The 20,363-nt window shown below is 38.9% G+C and overlaps 1 protein-coding gene across 7 annotated transcripts in view; it reads right to left on the reverse strand.

Moving 5' to 3' along the window:
- The window catches only part of ALMS1 (ALMS1 centrosome and basal body associated protein), a 255,741-nt gene that overhangs the window by 220,348 nt on the left and 15,030 nt on the right, over nucleotides 1–20,363 (reverse strand). For 6 of the 7 annotated variants that reach the window (XM_081253572.1, XM_081253570.1, XM_081253573.1 and 3 more), the window contains exon 2: nucleotides 9,488–9,613. The exons of the other annotated variant lie outside the window; for it this stretch is intronic. In XM_081253572.1, the coding sequence (XP_081109698.1) occupies nucleotides 9,488–9,613 (126 nt within the window). The remainder of the gene's footprint in view (nucleotides 1–9,487; nucleotides 9,614–20,363) is intronic. 7 annotated transcript variants of the gene reach the window in all.

Below are 20,363 nucleotides of genomic sequence, written 5' to 3' on the forward strand. Positions count from 1 at the left end.
GAAATCTTACAATTTGATAATAATAAAACTGAAAAAAAGATTCCAAACCTAAAGCTACAATATTCTCTACATGTGACCACTTTACTGAATTCTTACTTGCTATACTAGTTTCTAGCGGACTTCTCGGTGGAAAACATCATATGGTTCATGCGTAGTGAGTGGTTCATTTGTCTCTTTCAAATATTTACTCTTATATTAGTGGCATGATTCAGAAAAATGTTTCTCAAAGTATCTATAGGAAGGATCAGTTTTTCCTACTTCCAATTCATTACAGACTGACATTTTATTAAAATACTAATAAAAATTAACAGGTAACAAGTAAAAAAAATAATAAACTAATTTTAAAAACTAGTAAAATAACTAGGAAAATGAAATTGAAAAGATATATAAGCCCAAAATACAAAACACAAGTCTAAGTACCTGATTTCTAGTTCTAAAAAACATCAAATTGCTATAAAAGTTTCTAAACACTTCTTCTTAATTCTTGTACTTATCTCTTGACAGTAACAAGCAATTCATGGCCTGGCACCAATCCACAGACCACACTAGGTAGCAATGTTGAAATAAAGTTGAATTAAATACTAATGGTAAGCAGTTTTTAAACACATTTTCTTTTTAAATTTGGTATTAGTTAATAATTAAGAATATTCATCCTATCATGCTATTATTCTTTTATTTTCATTTTAAATTAATTTGATTAGGAATGAGCACTAAATTTGATCAAACTACATTATAGCATCATTTTTTCCCCAATTACATCTGATAAAATACAGCAATAAATTTCTTCATATTGCAACAACTTCACATTTCTTACTTGGTAGTAGTAGATTAGACCTTAATCATATTTGCTAGCACAGTCTTTTACATTTTCACTCATAAGATTAATCAGTATTTTAGAATGCTTCTTTTGTTTTCTAACCTTGTTCTATATTTTTTTAATACAAGGAAATTTGATTTTCCTTAAAAATATAAAAGATTTCATCAGTGAATCCATTAGATCCAGAAACCTTTTTGATAGCTGGTACTATTATAACATTCTTGATTTCTTCCTAGTTCTAATCCAACTCTATAAGCTTTGATAGGTTTGTATTAAGTCTATTTCATTAAGGTTTTTTTCTTTTTCTTGACTGGATTTACTAGGAATGTATATATTTTGTCTTGAATTTAACAATTCTATTTTCTAACTTAATTATTTCCTTTTCTCTTTGCCATGTTTCCTCTACTTGCAGTTTTTCATTATTTACATAATTTTTTTGTTAAATAATGAATTCATTTGATTTACATTTATTTGTTTAAATAAAAAGATGAGACATTATATTGATGGCAATCAACATGCTTAGATATATAATGTACTGATTTTCATTATTTTGTAGTCTATTACTCTTCTTCCTTAACCAACTCAAATTTTTTTAAGAGAATATATATTTTTTTCATTCCCAAATGACCCACCCATAAAAATATGTTGTACTACAATTTAGAAAGATTTCACAATTTCAACAAGACTTTTTTCTTTAAAGGATTATTTCCGGTATTTAAAATTCACCAACCAAATGCTCTTACAGTAAGTTTAAAAAAAAATACACAACTATCCACTACCTAATATCAGTTATATAAATAGATATAGGGCTTCCCTGGTGGCGCAGTGGTTGAGAATCTGCCTGCTAATGCAGGGGACACGGGTTCGAGCCCTGGTCTGGGAGGATCCCACATGCCGCAGAGCAACTAGGCCCGTGAGCCACAAGTACTGAGCCTGCGCGTCTGGAGCCTGTGCTCCGCAAAAAGAGAGGCCGCGATAGTGAGAGGCCTGCGCACCGCGATGAAGAGTGGCCCCCGCTTGCCACAACTGGAGAAAGCCCTCGCACAGAAACGAAGACCCAACACAGCAAAAGTAAATAAATAAATCAATAAACTCCTACCCCCAACATCTTCTTTAAATAGATATAGAGAAAAATATTGGAGTGAATATTCTAAAATATTAACACTACTCTTCTATGGCTTATGGGATTATAGACCTTTGACATTCCAAAATATACCAATCCCATCTATGTCAGATAAATCAGTCAAATCCTTAACATCAAACATTGCTACTGGAAACATGCTTTTTACATTTTTAATACTTGAAAATAAAAGGAATACGGGAATGATTATTTTAATTTTTTTCTTTTGAGAGCACTCTATTCAATAGGGGATAGTGGGCCAAATGAACGGGTTTTGAAGCAAGGGAATTCCAGCCATCTTGTGACTCTCACTATAGCAAAATCTCGGGTCCCCAACTCATCTCTTAGCCCCTTTGACCAGGGTTTGAGCCTCATCCCATAGTTTATTCCTCACTACTGATGAGAGATGTATCCATGTGTTCTCCTGCCCGTCCTTTGACCTTCACAGATCACTTACTTAACTCTAGCTCCTCAACTGAAATAATTTTGTAACCTTCTGAAGACAACTATCCTGTCACATTTACACTTTTCATAATTCCTTTCTTACCTGTATTTCCCTCGTTACCACTCTGAGAGTTCATAATCATCCTTATAATCACTACCTTGCAAACATCTCTTCTTTCTCTTTTCCCCCACTATCCTATTTGCCTGGCAAAAGCTCAGTTCTGGTTGAAACTTCTGCTTGTCTTAATCTAAGCAGCAGCACACTGCTGAAGAAAGCACACACCTACACTGGTTTTCCTTTAGACTGATGACATTAAACCTCAAGGGCACTCAGCCCTGCCTGGAAATTCTACTCTATTTTCCGGGTAAGTTGATTGGTTAAAATGATTACTTTATACTTTCTCTCCTCAGAACTACTGAACCCTCCTTCCTCATTTTTCAACTGATGACCTCATTTCCTACTTCAGTAAGTGAAGAACAGGAGGTGGACCTTCCTTATCTTCCTAGCACAAGATCTACAACCCCATTACCTAACCCAGCTTTTCATCTTGTGATTTAAAAAAAGTCTTACTACCTATCAAAGACCTTTCCATCTCATTCCATATTTTTTCAATGATTTCTTTCCTATATGTGATTCTCCCATTTTCCTTCATGCATTTTCCCTTTCTACTGAATCATTCCTCTCTCCATGTAAACATGCTCTTATAATTTCCCCTCATAAAATAAAATTTTAAAAAATCTGTTGACCGTTCTTCTCTTTCTGCTCATTTTGTTGCTATGTTTCTGAGTGTTATACCTTTTTAACCAATATAAAAAGGGCCTCAAATCTCTAAATATTTTTTGACAGATGTGAAGAGGGATGACAAATAAACAACAGAATAAATACAAACAAATTTTGAGGGAGAAGTAAAGGTTGGAGATACAAACTTGGGATTTTTAAGTACACAGGCATATTTAAAGCCCTAGATCTAGATGAGAACCAAAACATTCCAACATTTCAAGCAGAAGTTAAAAACTCAAATGTGTATACGTACAGGGAGGTAAAAGAAATGAGTAAACCTGCCTGATATTAAAGAGTAATGGGACCTGTAGCCAACTATGCACTGCATGCACACTTTAAAGTATTCTGTTTAAAAATTTTTAAAACACTGTGCCCCCCAATTTTTTTTGTCTGCAAACCACATTTGAGCCATGTGCAGGTCCACAGCTTGCAACCTCTGATTTTTTTTTTTTTTTTTTTTTTGCGGTACTTGGGCCTCTCACTGTTGTGGCCTCTCCCGCCGCAGAGCACAGGCTCCGGACGCCCAGGCCCAGCCTCCATGGCTCACGGGCCCAGCCGCTCCACGGCACGCGGGATCCTCCCAGACCGGGGCACGAACCCGCGCCCCCCGCATCGGCAGGTGGACCCCCAACCACTGCGCCACCAGGGAAGCCCGCAACCTCTGATTTTAAGGTTTAACAGGGGACGATAAAGCAGCAAAGGAGACTGAGGAAGAATAGCCAGAGGAGTAGAAAGAAAACCAAGAGAAGCCAAGAAAGGAAATAATTTTAAGAAGTTAAGCATTGGTTAAGAATATGAAATGCTATTTATTGCATCTAAGATGAGTACAGAAAAGTGCTTACTGTATTCAACTACACAAATTTGTTGGTGACACTTGCTTTCACAGAAGTGAGCTTAGAACACAAGAAGATCAAGTGGAAGGATAAGTAGATCTTAGCCAGTAGATAAGGCACATATATCAAAAAGGAAAAAGGAAAAAAAATACAATGGATATGATTGTCTATACATTAAAAAGTCCTAAAGAATCTACAAAAGAACTATACTAGAACTAGTAAATGAGATTAGCAAGGTCATAGGATACAACGTCAATAAAGAAAGTCAATTATATTCCTATATAATTGTGCTGAACAGTAGGAATTGAAATTTTTTTAACATTTCAGTAAGTCTAATACAAACATGTATTAAGTTTGGTACACTGAAGGCAACAAAACACTGATGAAGAAATTAGCAATCTAAATAAAACTGTAAGAACTGTGTGTCTATGGATTAGAGAACTCAATATTGTTAAGATGTCAGTTCCCTTCAAATTGATTTACAGACTCAAGGCAATTTTAATCAAAATTCCAGCAGACTTTTAAAATAGAAATTGACAAACTGATTCTAAAATTTACATGGAAGTTCAAAGAATCTAGCATAAACAAAACCATTTTTAAAAAGAAAAACGAAGTGGGAGAACTCACACTATCTGATTTCAAGACAGTACAATAATTAAGAGAACAGTATTAGCATGATAATAGAGATATAAATCAATGGAATAGAGAGTCCAGAAATAGACCCACACAAAGATTTCAAGGGAAAACGGATTATTTTCAGCAAATAGTGTTGGAATAACAATTAGATATGCATATGTAAGAAAATGAAGTTGGACACCTACTGCACACCGTAATCAAAAACCAACTCAAAATAGATTTAGATATAAATGTGAAACTTAAAACTATAAAACTTCAAAAACTCGTTCTCAACTGGGCAAGATTTTGACACCCTCCTCTTCCCTCAACCACGATACATTTGGCAATGTTTGGAGACATTCTGATGTTTACCAACATGGGGCAGTATTACTGATATCTAGTGGGAAGAGGCCAAGGATGCTACTAAACACCTTACAATACACAGGTCAGTCCTATAAAATAAAGAATTATCTAGCCCAAATATCAAAAGCACCAAGGCTGAGAAACCCTGTTCTACAAAAAAAATATAGGAGAAAATCTTCGTGATCTAGGATTAGGTCAAAATTTACCAGGTTAGACATAAGAAGTAAAAACCATAAAAAAAAAAAAAAAAAAAAAAAAATCAATAAACTTCAACTTCATCAAAATTAAAACTTCTACTCTTCAAAAAACAAATAGGGGGGTTCCCTGGTGGCGCGGTGGTTGAGAGTCCGCCTGCCAATGCAGGGGACACGGTTTCGTGCCCCGGTCTGGGAAGATCCCACATGCCGCGGCGCGGCTAGGCCCGTGAGCCATGGCTGCTGAGCCTGTGCATCCGGAGCCTGTGCTCCGCAACAGGAGAGGCCACAACAGTGAGAGACCCGCGTACAGCAAAAAAAAAAAAAAAAAAATAGGACAATTTAAAGGAAAACCACAGACTGGGAGAAAATATTTGCAAAACATATAAAGGACTTACATCTAGAATATATAAAGAACTCTCAGGGGCCTCCCTGGTGGCGCAGTGGTTGAGAGTCCGCCTGCCGATGCAGGGGATACGGGTTCGTGCCCCGGTCTGGGAGGATCCCATATGCCGCGGAGCGGCTGGGCCTGTGAGCCGTGGCCGCTGGGCCTGCGCGTCCGGAGCCTGTGCTCCGCAACGGGAGAGGCCACAACAGTGAGAGGCCCGCATACCACAAAAAGAAAAAAAAAAAAAAAAAAAAAAAGAACTCTCAGAACTCAACAAATGGAACAAATCACCCATAAAAAATGGGGAAGAGATTTAAACCAACCCCTTCACTAAAGAAGAAACATGGATGGCAAATAAGCACACAAAAAGATGCACATTATCATTAGGAAAATGCATATTAAAACCACAATGAGATACCACAACATACCTAGAATGACTAAAAATTTTAAAACAAAAACAAAAAAAACCTGACAATACCAAGAGCTGGCAAGGATGCAAAGCAACTAGAACTCCTATACATTGTGGGGAATGCAAAATGGTATAGGCACTTCGGAAAACAGTTTGGCACTTTCTTATAATGTTAAACGTACAGTTACCGTATCAGCCAGCAATTCCATTCCTAGGTATTTACCCAAGAGAAATGAAACCAGCTGTCTACCTAAAAACCTGTACATAAGTGGAATACTACTCAGAGATTAATTTTAAAGAGCTACTGATTTATGCAACAACATGGATGAACCTCAAAACCATGTGCCAAGTGAAAGGAGCCAGATTCAAAAATCTACACATGGGACTTCCCTGGTGGTGCAGTGGTTAAGAATCTGCCTGCCACTGCAGTGGGCACGGGTTTGAGCCCTGGTCCGGGAAGATCCCACATGTCACAGAGCAACAAAGCCCATGAGCCACAGCTACCGAGCCTGCGCTCTAGAGCCCGCGAGCCACAACTACTGAGCCCACGTGCCACAACTACTGAAGCCCGCACGCCTAGAGCCCGTGCTCCGCAACAAGAGAAGCCACTGCAAGAAGAAGCCCGCACACCACATAGAAGAGTAGTCCCCACTTGCCGCAACTAGAGAAAGCCCACATGCAGCAACAAAGACCCAATGCAGCCAAAAATTAATTAATTAATTAATTTTTTAAAAATCTACACACTACAATTCTGAGCAAAACTATAGAGAGAAATGAGATTAGCGGTTGCCAGGGACTAAGCATGGGGGAGATGACTGACTACAAAGGGGCACAAGGAAACTTTTTGAGGGTGATGGCAATCAAATGTGTAGTAGTTATATAACTGTATGTATTTGTCAAAGCTCATCAAACTGTACACCTAAAAGAGTTAATTTTGCTGTATTTAAATTATACCTCAATAAACCTGACTTTTTAAAAAATGAGGATAAGGTATCAGAAAATAGAGACCAAAAACTCTTGAAAATTTCACTCAACAGGGAGCAGAAATACTAAATGGGGCAGTAGCTGGAGGGAAGAAAGGATGAGACATTTGTACTCAAGTTGCTGGAGCTGATAAGGTCTAGACTGTGACCATAGGAGAAGGTTGGGAGGAGTGAAGGAAAAAAAATCTCTGCACATTAGATCAAAGATCCAAGAGTTTCAGACACTGGATGGGTAATGTAAGCTGAAGTGAAAGAAACTAAAAGAAGACAGTGTAGCAAGGGCTATAGTTTTCAATGAATAAAAAAAAGTTAACTTGGATGACAGCGACAAGGATGAATGAGCAGAATAACCAGAAGGAGAAAAGAGGGGAGAGAATTAGGAAGTGGTATAATCCTCCAGTTCTTCTGAGGAACCCAGGCATAAAGGCAGAAATGAAGAGCTACAGGATCTAATCATGGTTTATATTTTATAAAACAAGGACCAAAAAAAGGCAAGATATCCATTTTTGGACTGTGCTCTACCATAAACATGCCCTCAGAGAATATTAAACTATTTAGGAATATACCTCTGTATTCGTTTCCTAAAGCTGCCATAATGAACTTACACAAAGTGGAGGGCTTAAAACAACAGAAATTTATTCTCTCACAGTTCTGGAGGCTAGAAGTCTGAAATCAAGGTGTTGGCAGGGCCATGCTCCATCCAAAGCCTCTAGGGGAGGATCCTTCTTACCTCTTCCTCCTTCTCGCAGTCCCAGGCATTTCTTGGTTTATGGCAGCATAACTCCATCTCTGCCTCTGTCTTCACATGGCAGACCTCTTCCTGTGTGTCTCTCTCTTACAAGGACACCAGTCTTATTAGATTAAGGGCCCACCCTAAATCCAGTATGATCTCTTCTTAACTTAAATAGTTCTATCTGCTATCACTATATTTCCAAATAAGGTCACATTCTGAGGTACTGCAGATTGAGACTTCAACACATCATTTTGGGGGACACAATTCAACCCATAACAATCCCCCTTCCATTTAATGATCACAGAGTACGGTGCTTTTTCTGGTCAGGGTTTCTCTTAACCCTTTTCACTTGGCGACAGTAAATCTCCTTCCTCCATACCTTGCATTTAATGGATAATAAATGCAATTTAGGGGAAATTGAAGGTACTAGAAGAAATCTGATACCCAAGTTATTAGATAATCAACCTTAAATATTTAATCATTATGAGTAAGGATGCATTTTTTTCTCCAACAAACATATATGAGGCTTTTTCCTATCTGCTCACAATTTTTTCCATTTCTTCTAAGTTTATTACTATGTTCTAGATCAGTGGTTCCCAAAGTGTGGTCCAAAGATCCCTGGGGGTCACTGACACCCTTTCAGGGAAGTTAAGTGAGCCTCCCTTTTCTAACTACATATCTATGTAAGGTCAGATTTTCTTCACATAATTCAACCAAAACAATATATCCCAATGGACTAAATGCAGAAGCAGATCTGAGAATTCAGTTATGATGGTTAACTTTATGTGTCAACTTGGCTGTGCCACAGGGTGCCCAGATATTTGGTTAAACATCTGGGTGTGTCTGTGAGGGTGTGTCTGGATGAGATTAACATCTGATCTACAGACTTAGTAAAGGAGACTGCCCTTCTTAAGGTGGGCAGGCCTCATCCAACCCATTAAAGGCCTGAATAGAACAAAAGGCTGAGCAAAAGATAATTCGCTCTCTCTGCCTGATGGTCTTCAAGCTGGGACATCAGTCTTCTGCTTCGGACTTGGACCTGGAATGGAACTTACACCATCAGCTCACCTGGTCATCAGACCTCTAGACTTGGGCTAGAACATACACCATCAGTCAGCTCCTGGCTCTCGGGCCTTCCGATTCAAACTGGAACTATACTATCAGCTCTCCTGGATCCCCAGGTTACAGATATTGGGAATTCTCAGCCTCCATAATCACATGAACCAATTCCTTATTTTACATATATTTTATATATACATATATATATATATATATATATATATATATATATATATATATTTGTATATACCTATTTACGTACGTATATGTTTCCTATTGGTTCTATTTTTCTGGAGAACCCTGCCTAATAATACACCAACTGTCTTCTAGTAAGCCTGACATTAAAGAGATATGCAAAACTGTAAAACAATGCCACCCTTTTAACTAATTTTTTTTTGTTTTGGAAAATAGCCATTTTTCATTTAAAAACATATTTTTATGTTAATATGTAATGGGTTTGTTATTTCTAAATAAATATTTTTTAAATGTTTTAATATTTTTGTAAGCTAAATATTGATACAGATAACCCTTATAAACAAAAACTCTTTAAAATACTTTTGAAGAATGTGAAGGAGTCCTGAGACCAAAAAAAAAAATGTAAACTGCTGTTCTACATAATTAAGGCTGCCAAAGATCTATTAGAAAAATGGAATATTAAAGTAATTCACCTCTTTCCATTCTTCATAGCTAAATCAGAATTTCTCATGCTGCTTACCAAAAGATAGTTTGCCAGTTATACAAGACATACCTGATCATCCCCAGAACACCACTGAGCTGTTTTTTCCAAAGAGACCACATTAGTATCAGAAATCTGTGTTCCACTATTGTTTTGATATAATGGCTGTTGCCATACATGACAGGTCAATGGAATAACCTGAAAATCAAAAGATTTAAATAGAATAATAACACAATCCTTATGACTAAACAATAATAAAGTCTAACATTCAGATTATGTTTCTCTGTTTATAAAGCACTTTCACAAATATAGTAACATTTGGGCTTCACAACCACTGACCAAATTATCTTCACTTAAAAATAAGGAAACAGGGATTTAAGGTTATCCAGTAAGGACTCAACATATTCCAACAAACCACAGCAGTTCTTTAATCTCCTATATTTGTAGCAGTAAAAGAAGCAAGCAGAAACAAGCAAGTTATCTATTTTACAATCTTACTATTTGAGACACCTAAGAAATTAACTCTAATAATAGGAACTAAAATCATCTTATAGCATGGAAAGTGGGGACAAAGTTAGGCTCATTTTGTGAAATCAGGAGTTGAAGCAGGGCTCTCCCATCTGTGAAAGAAGGCAATAAAAGCTGTGACTACTGCTCAAGGCTGAAGCAGTGCACATGGCAATGATCAGAGGTAATCAAACAAAAGTGACCTCAGTCAAGTCACCTGCTGGTTCAGGGACTGGTTATTGAGATTTTCCCCAATATTCCTGGAGAGTAAGAACCCAAAGCTTCCAATATAAACCTTCCTTATAAAGAAGGAGCCACAAGGGGCAAGGCAGAGACAACCAAAAAAAAAAAAAACACCAGGTAGAGAAGGATACACCAAAAGACAAAACAAAATAACACTCCTGCTAAAAATGAGATTACAAACTATACTTTCAGAAGACTTTAAAATGAGAATATCTCAGGCCCTTAAAGAGACTTTTTAAAAAGACACAATGTCCATAAAAAAAGAAGAGGTTATTAAAAGTAAAACAGGCAGTTATGAGTCAAGAAAAGGTAAATGCTAACACAACCACAAATGTGAAAGAGCCTCTGAAGGAAACCCAAGGTCATAAGATTTTTTTCCCCCAGACTTAAAAGTTACTACACGAACAAAACATTTTTACAGAGCGCTTACAACAATGTGCTTTTGACCATAGAAAGGCAAGCTTAACTTAAAATCTATTCAACTAAAGAGATTTCTATGGTATCAACTCTTCCAAGAGGTTTTTCTCAAAAGGCAGAACACCATGGGGCACACCCACCTTGCTTCAATGGCATTTTTTAAGGGATAAAGAATAAAAAGCAAAGAAAGGCATTTTGCAAATTCATTTCAGCAATTTGAAATCCCTAAATAAATAACAATACAGCCAGTGTTTTGGCACAGTTAGTCTTCTTTGAGCCCTTGAGGAAAGAATGCCAAAATGAATGTTAAAAAATGGCTATTCACTGCAACTAAATAATACTGGGTGTAGAGCACAGGGTGTTGCCTTTGAAAATTGCTGATTCACATTAGCTTACAAAAAGAGAGTTTGATTCATTAGGATATTTGTAGAACACTAATGATGCAATATTAAGAAACCAGCACTTTGACAACTAACCCAACGTGTGAGAAAAAAGAACACTCTCACTTTTATCAGCTAAAAAAAAAAAACCCCAAGTTCTTATTAAAAAATACATTTCCCCAAACTTACTTTTATTACCTACTTGATGGTTTATAGACTTCATTAAGGAAATTAATTTCTAATAATTCCCATATGTTTGATCAGTTTTCCCAGTTGCCTCTGGATAGTGGTATAACCCAAATACTTGAAAGAGAATTCTTAAGATGAATGCTTCAAAACTAAGCAGGTGTCATCAGCAACTCTCTGATCTGAGATTAAATGTCTTTTGGTATAAATAAACAGTTTCAGAGTCTTTCCCTAAGTCATTTTTTAATATTAAAAGTTAGCAGTCTGGGTCTTCCCTGGTGGTCCAGTGGCTAAGACTCTGCGCTCCCAATGCAGGGGGCCCGGGTTCGATCCCTGGTCAGGGATATAGATCCTGCATGCATGCCACAACTAAAGATCCCACGTGCCACAACGAAAATCCTGCGGGCCACAACTAAGACCCAGTGCAGCCAAAATAAATAAATAAATATTTTTTAAAAAATAGTGGTCTTTAGTGGTCTTCCAACTACATGTTGTCTATCAAAAAAACATTTTAGATATAAGGATACATATTGATTCCAAGTAAAAGGATGAAAAAAGAGATTTCATGCAAATAGTAACCAAAAGAGCACAGGAGTGGCTATATTAATTTCAGACAAAATAGACTTTAAGTCAAAAACCGTTACAAGAGACAAAGAAGTACATCATATAATGATAAAAGGGTCAATTCAGGGCTTCCCTGGCTGTGCACTGGTTAAGAATCCGCCTGCCAATGCAGGGGACACAGGTTTGAGCCCTGGTCCAGGAAGATCCCACATGCCGCGGAGCAACTAAGCCCATGAGCCACAACTACTGAGCCTGCGCTCTAGAGCCTACGAGCCACAACTACTGAAGCCCACGCACTTAGAGTCCGTACTCTGCAACAATAGAAGCAACTGCAATGAGAAGCGCACAACTAGAGAAAACCCACACAAAGCAACGAGGACCCAATGCAGCCATAAATAAATAAATTTTATTTTTTAAAAAAGGGGTCAGGGCTTCCCTGGTGGCGCAGTGGTTGAGAATCCGCCTGCTGATGCAGGGGACACGGGTTCGTGCCCCGGTCCGGGAAGATTCCACATGCTGTGGAGTGGCTGGGCCCGTGAGCCATGGCCGCTGAGCCTACGCATCTGGAGCCTGTGCTCCGCAACGGGAGAGGCCACAACAGTAAGAGGCCCACGTACCGCAAAATAAATAAATAAATAAATAAAAATAAAATAAAATGCAATGTATGGTAGATCTTTGGATACTAATTCAAATAAAGCAAATGGAAAATAACATTTTAAAAAAAAGGGGGGGGTCAATTCACCAAGAAGATTTATAAGTATTTATGCACCAAACCTCAGAGCTCCTAAATTAATGAGGCAGATGTTGAAAGAATTGAAGGGAGAAATACACAACAACATAATAATATTAAGAAGCTTCAACACCCACTTTCAATAATGAACAGAACAACCATACAGAAGAATAAGGAAACATAGAAATTGAACAGCACTGTAGACCAATCAGACATAACATATATACAGAACACTCCACCCAACAACAGCAGAACACATTTTCTCAAGTACACATGCAACATTCCACAGGACAGAACACACGTCTAGCCACAAAGCAAGTCTTAATAAATTCAAGAAGACTGAAATCATAATACACAGTATCTTTTCCAATCACAATGGAATGAAACTAGAAACAAATAGCACAAGAAAAACTGGAAATTTTACAATATGTGGAAATTAAACACTACACTCTTACAAAACCAATGGGTCAAACAAGAAGTCACAAAGGAAATTAGAAAATACCTGGACACAAATGAAAACGCAAAATGCCAAAAAACTTATGGACGCAGCGAAAGAAGTACTAAGAAGGAAGTTTATAGCCGTAAATGCATATATTAAAAAAAGGCAAGATCTCAAGTAAACAATCTAACTTGTACCTCAAGGAACTAAAAGAAGAACTAAACCTAAAGCAGACAGAAGGAAGGAAGTAATAAAGATTAGAGCACAGATAAATGAAATAGTCAACAGGAAAAAAAAAACTCATGAAACTAAAAGTGTTTTTTTCAGAAGATCAACAAAATTGACAACCTCTTAGCCAGACTGACTAAGGAAAACAAGAAGACTCAAATAATAAAATCAGAAATGAAAGAGGGAATATTACAACCAATGCCACAGAAATAAGGATTATAAGAGAATACTATGAACAACTGTATACCAACAAATTGGAGAGCCAAGAAGACATACATAAATCTCTAGAAAGATACAACCTACCAAGACTGAATCATGAAAAAATAGAAAATCTGAACAAACATATAACTACCAAGGAGATTCAATCAGTAATCAAAAACCTGCCAACAGAGAAAAGCCAAGGACCAGGTGGCTTCAATCATCCTCAACAAAATACTAGCACACAGAATTCACAACACATTAAAAGAAGTATGTATACACCATGATCAAGTGGGAATTAACCATGGAATGTAAGGATGATTCAACACATAAAAATCAACCAATATGGGCTTCCCTGGTGGCGCAGTGGTTGAGAGTCCGCCTGCCAATGCAGGGGACATGGGTTCATGCCCCGGTCCGGGAGGATCCCGCGTGCCTCGGAGCGGCTGGGCCTGTGAGCCATGGCCGCTGAGCCTGTGCGTCTGGAGCCTGTGCTCTGCAACGGGAGAGGCCACAGCAGTGAGAGGCCTGCATACCACACACACACACAAAAAAATCAACCAATATAATACTTCACATTAACAGAATGAAGGACAAAACCACATGATCATCTTGACTGATACAGAAAAAGCAGTTGACAATCCTCAACACCCTTTCATGAAAAAGCACTCAACAAATCAGGAATGGAAGGAAACTAATCAATATAATAAAGGCCATTTATGAGGGCCCACAATTAACTCACACCACACTCAACAGTGTAAAACTGAAAGCTTTTCCTCTAAGACCAGGAACAAGGCAAGAATGACCACTCTTGCCACATCTATTCAACACATTATTGGAAGTCCCAGCTAGAGCAAAGAGACCCAGGAATAAACTCTCACATACATGGTCAAATGATTTTCAGCAAAGGTATCAAGACCATTCAATGGGAAAAGGATAGTCTTTTCAACGACTGTTGCTCAAAAAACTGGATATCCACATGCAAAAGAATGAAGTTACACTCTCACCTAGCAACATACATAAAACTCAACTCTAAATGGACCAAAGACTTAAATGTTAAGACCTAAAACTATAAAACTCTTAGAAGAAAACTCAGAGCAAAAGTTGCACAACAGTAGATTTGGCAATGATTTCCTGGATATGATACCAAAGGCACAAGCAACAAAAGAACAACAGACAAACTGGACTTCATGAAAATTTTAAAATTCTGTATATCAGAAGACACCATCAACAGAGTAAAAAGGAAACCTGCTGTATACCACAGGGAACTGTATTCAATGCTCTGTGGTGACCTAACTGGGAAGGAAATCCAAAAAAGTGGGGATATATGTATACATATAGCTGATTCACTTCACTGTACAGAAGAAACTAACACAACATTGTAAAGCAACTACACCCCAATTAAAAAAAAAAACAGTAAAGAGGCAACCCACAGAATGGGGGAAAATATTTGCAAATCACATATCTGATATGGGATTAATATCCGTAATATATGAAGAACTCAAAAACAAAAACAAAACAAAACACCCAATTAACCAATTATCAAATGGGCAAAGAACTTGCAGAGCCATTTCTCCAAACATATACAAATGGCCAATAAGCACTTGAAAAGATGCTCAACATCGCTAATCATTAGAAAAATACAAATCAGAACTACAATGAGGGACTTCCCTGGTGGTCTAGTGGTTAAGACTGTGCTCCCAATGCAGGGGGCCCAGGTTCGATCCCTGGTCAGGGAACTAGATCCCACATGCTGCAACTAAGAGTTTGCAAGCCACAACTAAAAGATCCCACAGATCACAACTAATACCCAGTGCAGCCAAATAAGTAAATAAATATTTTAAAAATAAATTAACAAAATAGATAACCAACAATGAACTACTGTAAAAACAATTTTTAAAAACCTACAATGAGACATCACCTCACACTCATCAGGATGGCTGCTATCAAAAACAAAAAAAAGAGAGAGAGAGAAAATACCAAATGTTGGCAAAGATGTGGAGAAACTGGGACCCTTGTGTCGTGTTGGTGGGAATATAAAATGGTGCAACCACTGTGGAAAACAGGAGGGAGGTTCCTCAGAAAATTAAAAATAGAACTACGACATGATCTGGCAATCCCACTTCTGAGTATATATCCAAAAGAACTGAAGGCACTGTCTCAAAGAGATATTTACAAACCCATGTTCACAGCAGCACTACTCACAATAGCCAATAGGCAGAAACAATCCAAGTGTCTTATTAACTGATAAAGGGATAAACAAAATGTGATACAAAACTACGAGAGGATTCTGGAGAAGATGGCAGAAGAGTAGGACGCGGAGATCACCTTCCTCCCCACAGATACATCAGAAATACATCTACACATGGAACTGCTCCTATAGAACACCCACTGAACGCTGGCATAAGACCTCAGACCTCCCAAGAGGCAAGAAACTCCCCCACGTACCTGGGTAGGGCAAAAGAAAAAAGAAAAAACAGAGACAAAAGAATAGGGACGGGACCTGCACCAGTGGGAGGGAGCTGTGAAGGAGGAAAGGTTTCCACACACTAGGAAGCCCCTTCACGGGCGGAGACTGCGGGTGGCAGAGGTGCAAGCTTCAGAGCCATGGAAGAGAGCGCAACCACAGGGGTGCGGAGGGCAAAGCGGACAGATTCCCGCACAGAGGATCGGTGCCGACCAGCACTCACCAGCCCGAAAGGCTTGTCTGCTCACCGCCGGGACGGGACGGGGGCTGGGAGCTGAGGCTCGGACTTAGGTCGATGCAGGAGAGGACTGGGGTTGGCGGCGGGAACATAGCCTGAAGGGGTTAGTGCACCACGGCTAGCCAGGAGGGAGTCCAAGAGAAGTCTGGAGCTGCCGAAGAGACAAGAGACTTTTTCTTGCCTCTTTGTTTCCTGGTGCACAAGGAGTGGGGATTAACAGCGTTGCTTAAAGGAGCTCCAGAGACCGGCGCGAGCCACGGCTATCAGCGCCGACCCCAGAGACGGGCATGAGACGTTAAGGCTGCTACTGCAGCCACCAAGAAGCCTGTGTGTGTGCACAGGTCACTATAAATACCTCCCCTCCCGGGAGCCTGTGCAGCCCGCCACTGCCAGGGTCCCGGGATCCAGGGACAACTTCCCCGGGAGAACGCACAGTGTGCCTCAGGCTGGTGCAACGTCACGCCCCACACTCCGTACCCCTCCCTCCCCACGGCCTGAGTGAGCCAGAGCCCCCAAATAAGCAGCTCCTTTAACCCCGTCCTGTATGAGTGAAGAACACACGCCCTCAGTCGACCTACATGCAGAGGCGGGTCCAAATCGAAAGCTGAACCCCGGGAGCTGTGCCAACAAAGAAGAGAAAGGGAAATTTCTTCCAGCAGCCTCAGAAGCAGCGGATTAAAGCTCCACAATCAACTTGATGTACCCAGCGTCTGCGGAATACCTGAATACACAACGAATCATCCCAACTGAGGAGATGGACTTTGGGGGCAAGATAGATTATTTTTTCCCCTGTTCCTCTTTTTGTGAGTGTGTATGTGTATGCTTCTGTGTGAGATTTTGTCTGTATAGCTTTGTTTTCACCATTTGTCCTAGGGTTTTGTCCGTCCGTTTTTTTTTTTTAATTTACTTTTAAAAACTTTTTTCTTAATAATTATTTTTCATTTTAAGAACTTTATTTTATTTTATCTTACTTTATTTTATTTTATTTTCTCCTCTTACTTTCTTTCCTTCCTTCCCTTCCCTCCCTTCCCCTCCCCTCCCCTCCCCTCTCCTTCCCCTCCCCTCCCCTCCCCTCTCCTTCCCCTCCCCTCCCCTCCCCTCTCCTTCCCTTCCTTTCTTCTTTTTCTCCCTCTTATTCTGAGCTGTGTGGATGAAAGGCTCTTGGTGCTGCAGCCAGGAGTCAGTGCTGTGCCTCTGAGGTGGGAGAGCCAACTTCAGGACACTGGTCCACAAGAGACCTCCCAGCTCCACGTAATAGCAAATGGCGAAAATCTCCCAGAGATCTCCAGCTCAACACCAACACCCAGCTTCACTCAATGACCAGCAAGCTACAGTGCTGGACACCCTATGCCAAACAACTAGCAAAACAGGAACACAACCCCACCCATTAGCAGAGAGGCTGCCTAAAATCATAATAAGGCAACAGACACCCCAAAACACACCACCAGACGTGGACCTGCCCACCAGAAAGACAAGATCCAGCCTCATCCACCAGAACACAGGCACTAGGTCCCCTCCACCAGGAAGCCTACACAACCCACTGAACCAACTTTAGCCACTGGAGACAGACACCAAAAACAACGGGAACTACGAACATGCAGCCTGCGAAAAGGAGACCCCATACACAGTAAGATAAGCAAAATGAGAAGACAGAAAAACACACAGCAGATGAAGGAGCAAGGTATAAACGCACCAGACCTAACAAATGAAGAAGAAATAGGCAGTCTACCTGAAAATGAATTCAGAATAATGATAGTAAAGATGATACAAACACTTGGAAATAGAATAGAGAAAAAGCAAGAAACATTTAACAAGGACCTAGAAGAACTAAAGATGAAACAAGCAACGATGAACACCACAATAAATGAAATTAAAAATACTCTAGAAGGGATCAATAGCAGAATAACTGAGGCAGAAGAACGGATAAGTGACCTGGAAGATAAAATAGTGGGAATAACTACTGCAGAGCAGAATAAAGAAAAAAGAATGAAAAGAACTGACAGTCTCAGAGACCTCTGGGACAACATTAAACACACCAACATTCAAATTATAGGGGTCCCAGAAGAAGAAGAGAAAAAGGAAGGGACTGAGAAAATATTTGAAGAGATTATAGTTGGAAACTTCCCTAATATGGGAAAGGAAATAGTTAATCAAGTCCACGAAGCACAGAGAGTCCCATACAGGATAAATCCAAGGAGAAACACACCAAGACACATATTAATCAAACTATCAAAAAATAAATACAAAGTAAACATATTAAAAGCAGCAAGGGAAACGCAACAAATAACACACAAAGGAATCCCCATAAGGTTAACACCTGATCTTTCAGCAGAAACTCTGCAAGCCAGAAGGGAGTGGCAGGACATATTTAAGGTGATGAAGTAGAAAAACCTACAACCAAGATTACTCTACCCAGCAAGGATCTCATTCAGATTTGATGGACAAATTAAAACCTTTACAGACAAGCAAAAGCTGAGAGAGTTCAGCACCACCAAACCAGCTTTACAACAAATGCTAAAGGAACCTCACTAGGCAAGAAACACAAGAGAAGGAAAAGACCTACAATAACAAACCCAAAACAATTAAGTAAATGGGAATAGGAACATACATATCGATAATTACCTTAAATGTAAATGGATTAAATGTTCCCACCAAAAGACAGACTGGCTGAATGGATACAAAAACAAGACCCGTATATATGCTGGCTACAAGAGACCCACTTCAGACCTAGAGACACATACAGACTGAAAGTGAGGGGATGGAAAAACATATTCCATGCAAATGGAAATCAGAAGAAAGCTGGAGTAGCAATTCTCATATCAGACAAAATAGACATTAAAATAAAGACTACTAGAAGAGACAAAGAAGGACAGTACATAATGATCAAGGGATCGATCCAAGAAGAAGATATAACAATTGTAAATATTTATGGACCAAACATAGGAGAACCTCAATACATAAGGCAAATACTAACAGCCATAAAAGGGGAAATCAACAGTAACACAATCATAGTAGGGGATTTTAACACCCCACTTCCACCAATGGACAGATCATCCAAAATGAAAATAAATAAGGAAACACAAGCTTTAAATGATACATTAAACAAGATGGACTTAATTGATATTTATAGGACTTTTCATCCAAAAACAACAGAATACACATTTTTCTCAAGTGTTCATGGAACATTCTCCAGGATAGGTCATATCTTGGGTCACAAATCAAGCCTTGGTAAATTTAAGAAAATTGAAATCGTATCAAGTATCTTTTCCAACCACAACGCTATGAGACTAGATATCAATTACAGGAAAAGATCTGTAAAAAATACAAACACATGGAGGCTAAACAATACATTACTTAATAACAAAGTGAGCACTGAAGAAATCAAAGAGGAAATAAGAAAATACCTAGAAACAAATGACAATGGAGACACAACGACCCAAAGCCTATGGGATGGAGCAAAAGCAGTTCTTGGAGGGAAGTTTATAGCAATACAATCCTACCTTAAGAAACAGGAAACATTTCAAATAAACAACCTAACCTTGCACCTAAAGCAGTTAGAGAAACAAGAACAAACAAACCCCAAATTTAGAAGAAGAAATCATAACGATCAGATCAGAAATAAATGGAAAAGAAATGAAGGAAACGATAGCAAAGATCAATAAAACTAAAAGCTGGTTCTTTGAGAAGATAAACAAAATTGATAAACCATTAGCTAGACTTATGAAGATAAAAAGGGAGAAGACTCAAATCACTAGAATTAGAAATGAAAAAGGAGAAGTAACATCTGACACTGCAGAAATACTAAGGATCATGAGAGATTACTACAAGCAGCTCTATGCCAATAAAATGGATAACCTGGAAGAAATGGACAAATTCTTAGAAATGCACAACCTGCCAAGACTGAACCAGGAAGAAATAGAAAATATAAACAGACCAATCACAAGCACTGAAATTGAAACTGTGATTAAAAATCTTCCAACAAAAAAAAGCCCAGGACCAGATGGCTTCATAGGCGAATTCTATCAAACATTTAGAGAAGAGGTAACACCTGTCCTTCTCAAACTCTTCCAAAATATAGCAGGAACACTCTATAGAGGCAGGAACACTCCCAAACTCGTTCTATGAAGCCACCATTACCCTGATACCAAAACCAGACAAAGACGTCACAAAGAAAGAAAACTACAGGCCAATATCACTGATGAACATAGATGCAAAAATCCTCAACAAAATACTAGCAAACAGAATCCAACAGCACATTAAAAGGATCATACACCGTGATCAAGTGGGGTTTATTCCAGGAACGCAAGGATTCTTCAATATACGCAAATCAATAAATGTGATATACCATATT

Source organism: Mesoplodon bidens (genome assembly GCF_964165515.1).
Source record: "Mesoplodon bidens genome assembly, chromosome: 14".
Taxonomy (NCBI): domain Eukaryota; kingdom Metazoa; phylum Chordata; class Mammalia; order Artiodactyla; family Ziphiidae; genus Mesoplodon; species Mesoplodon bidens.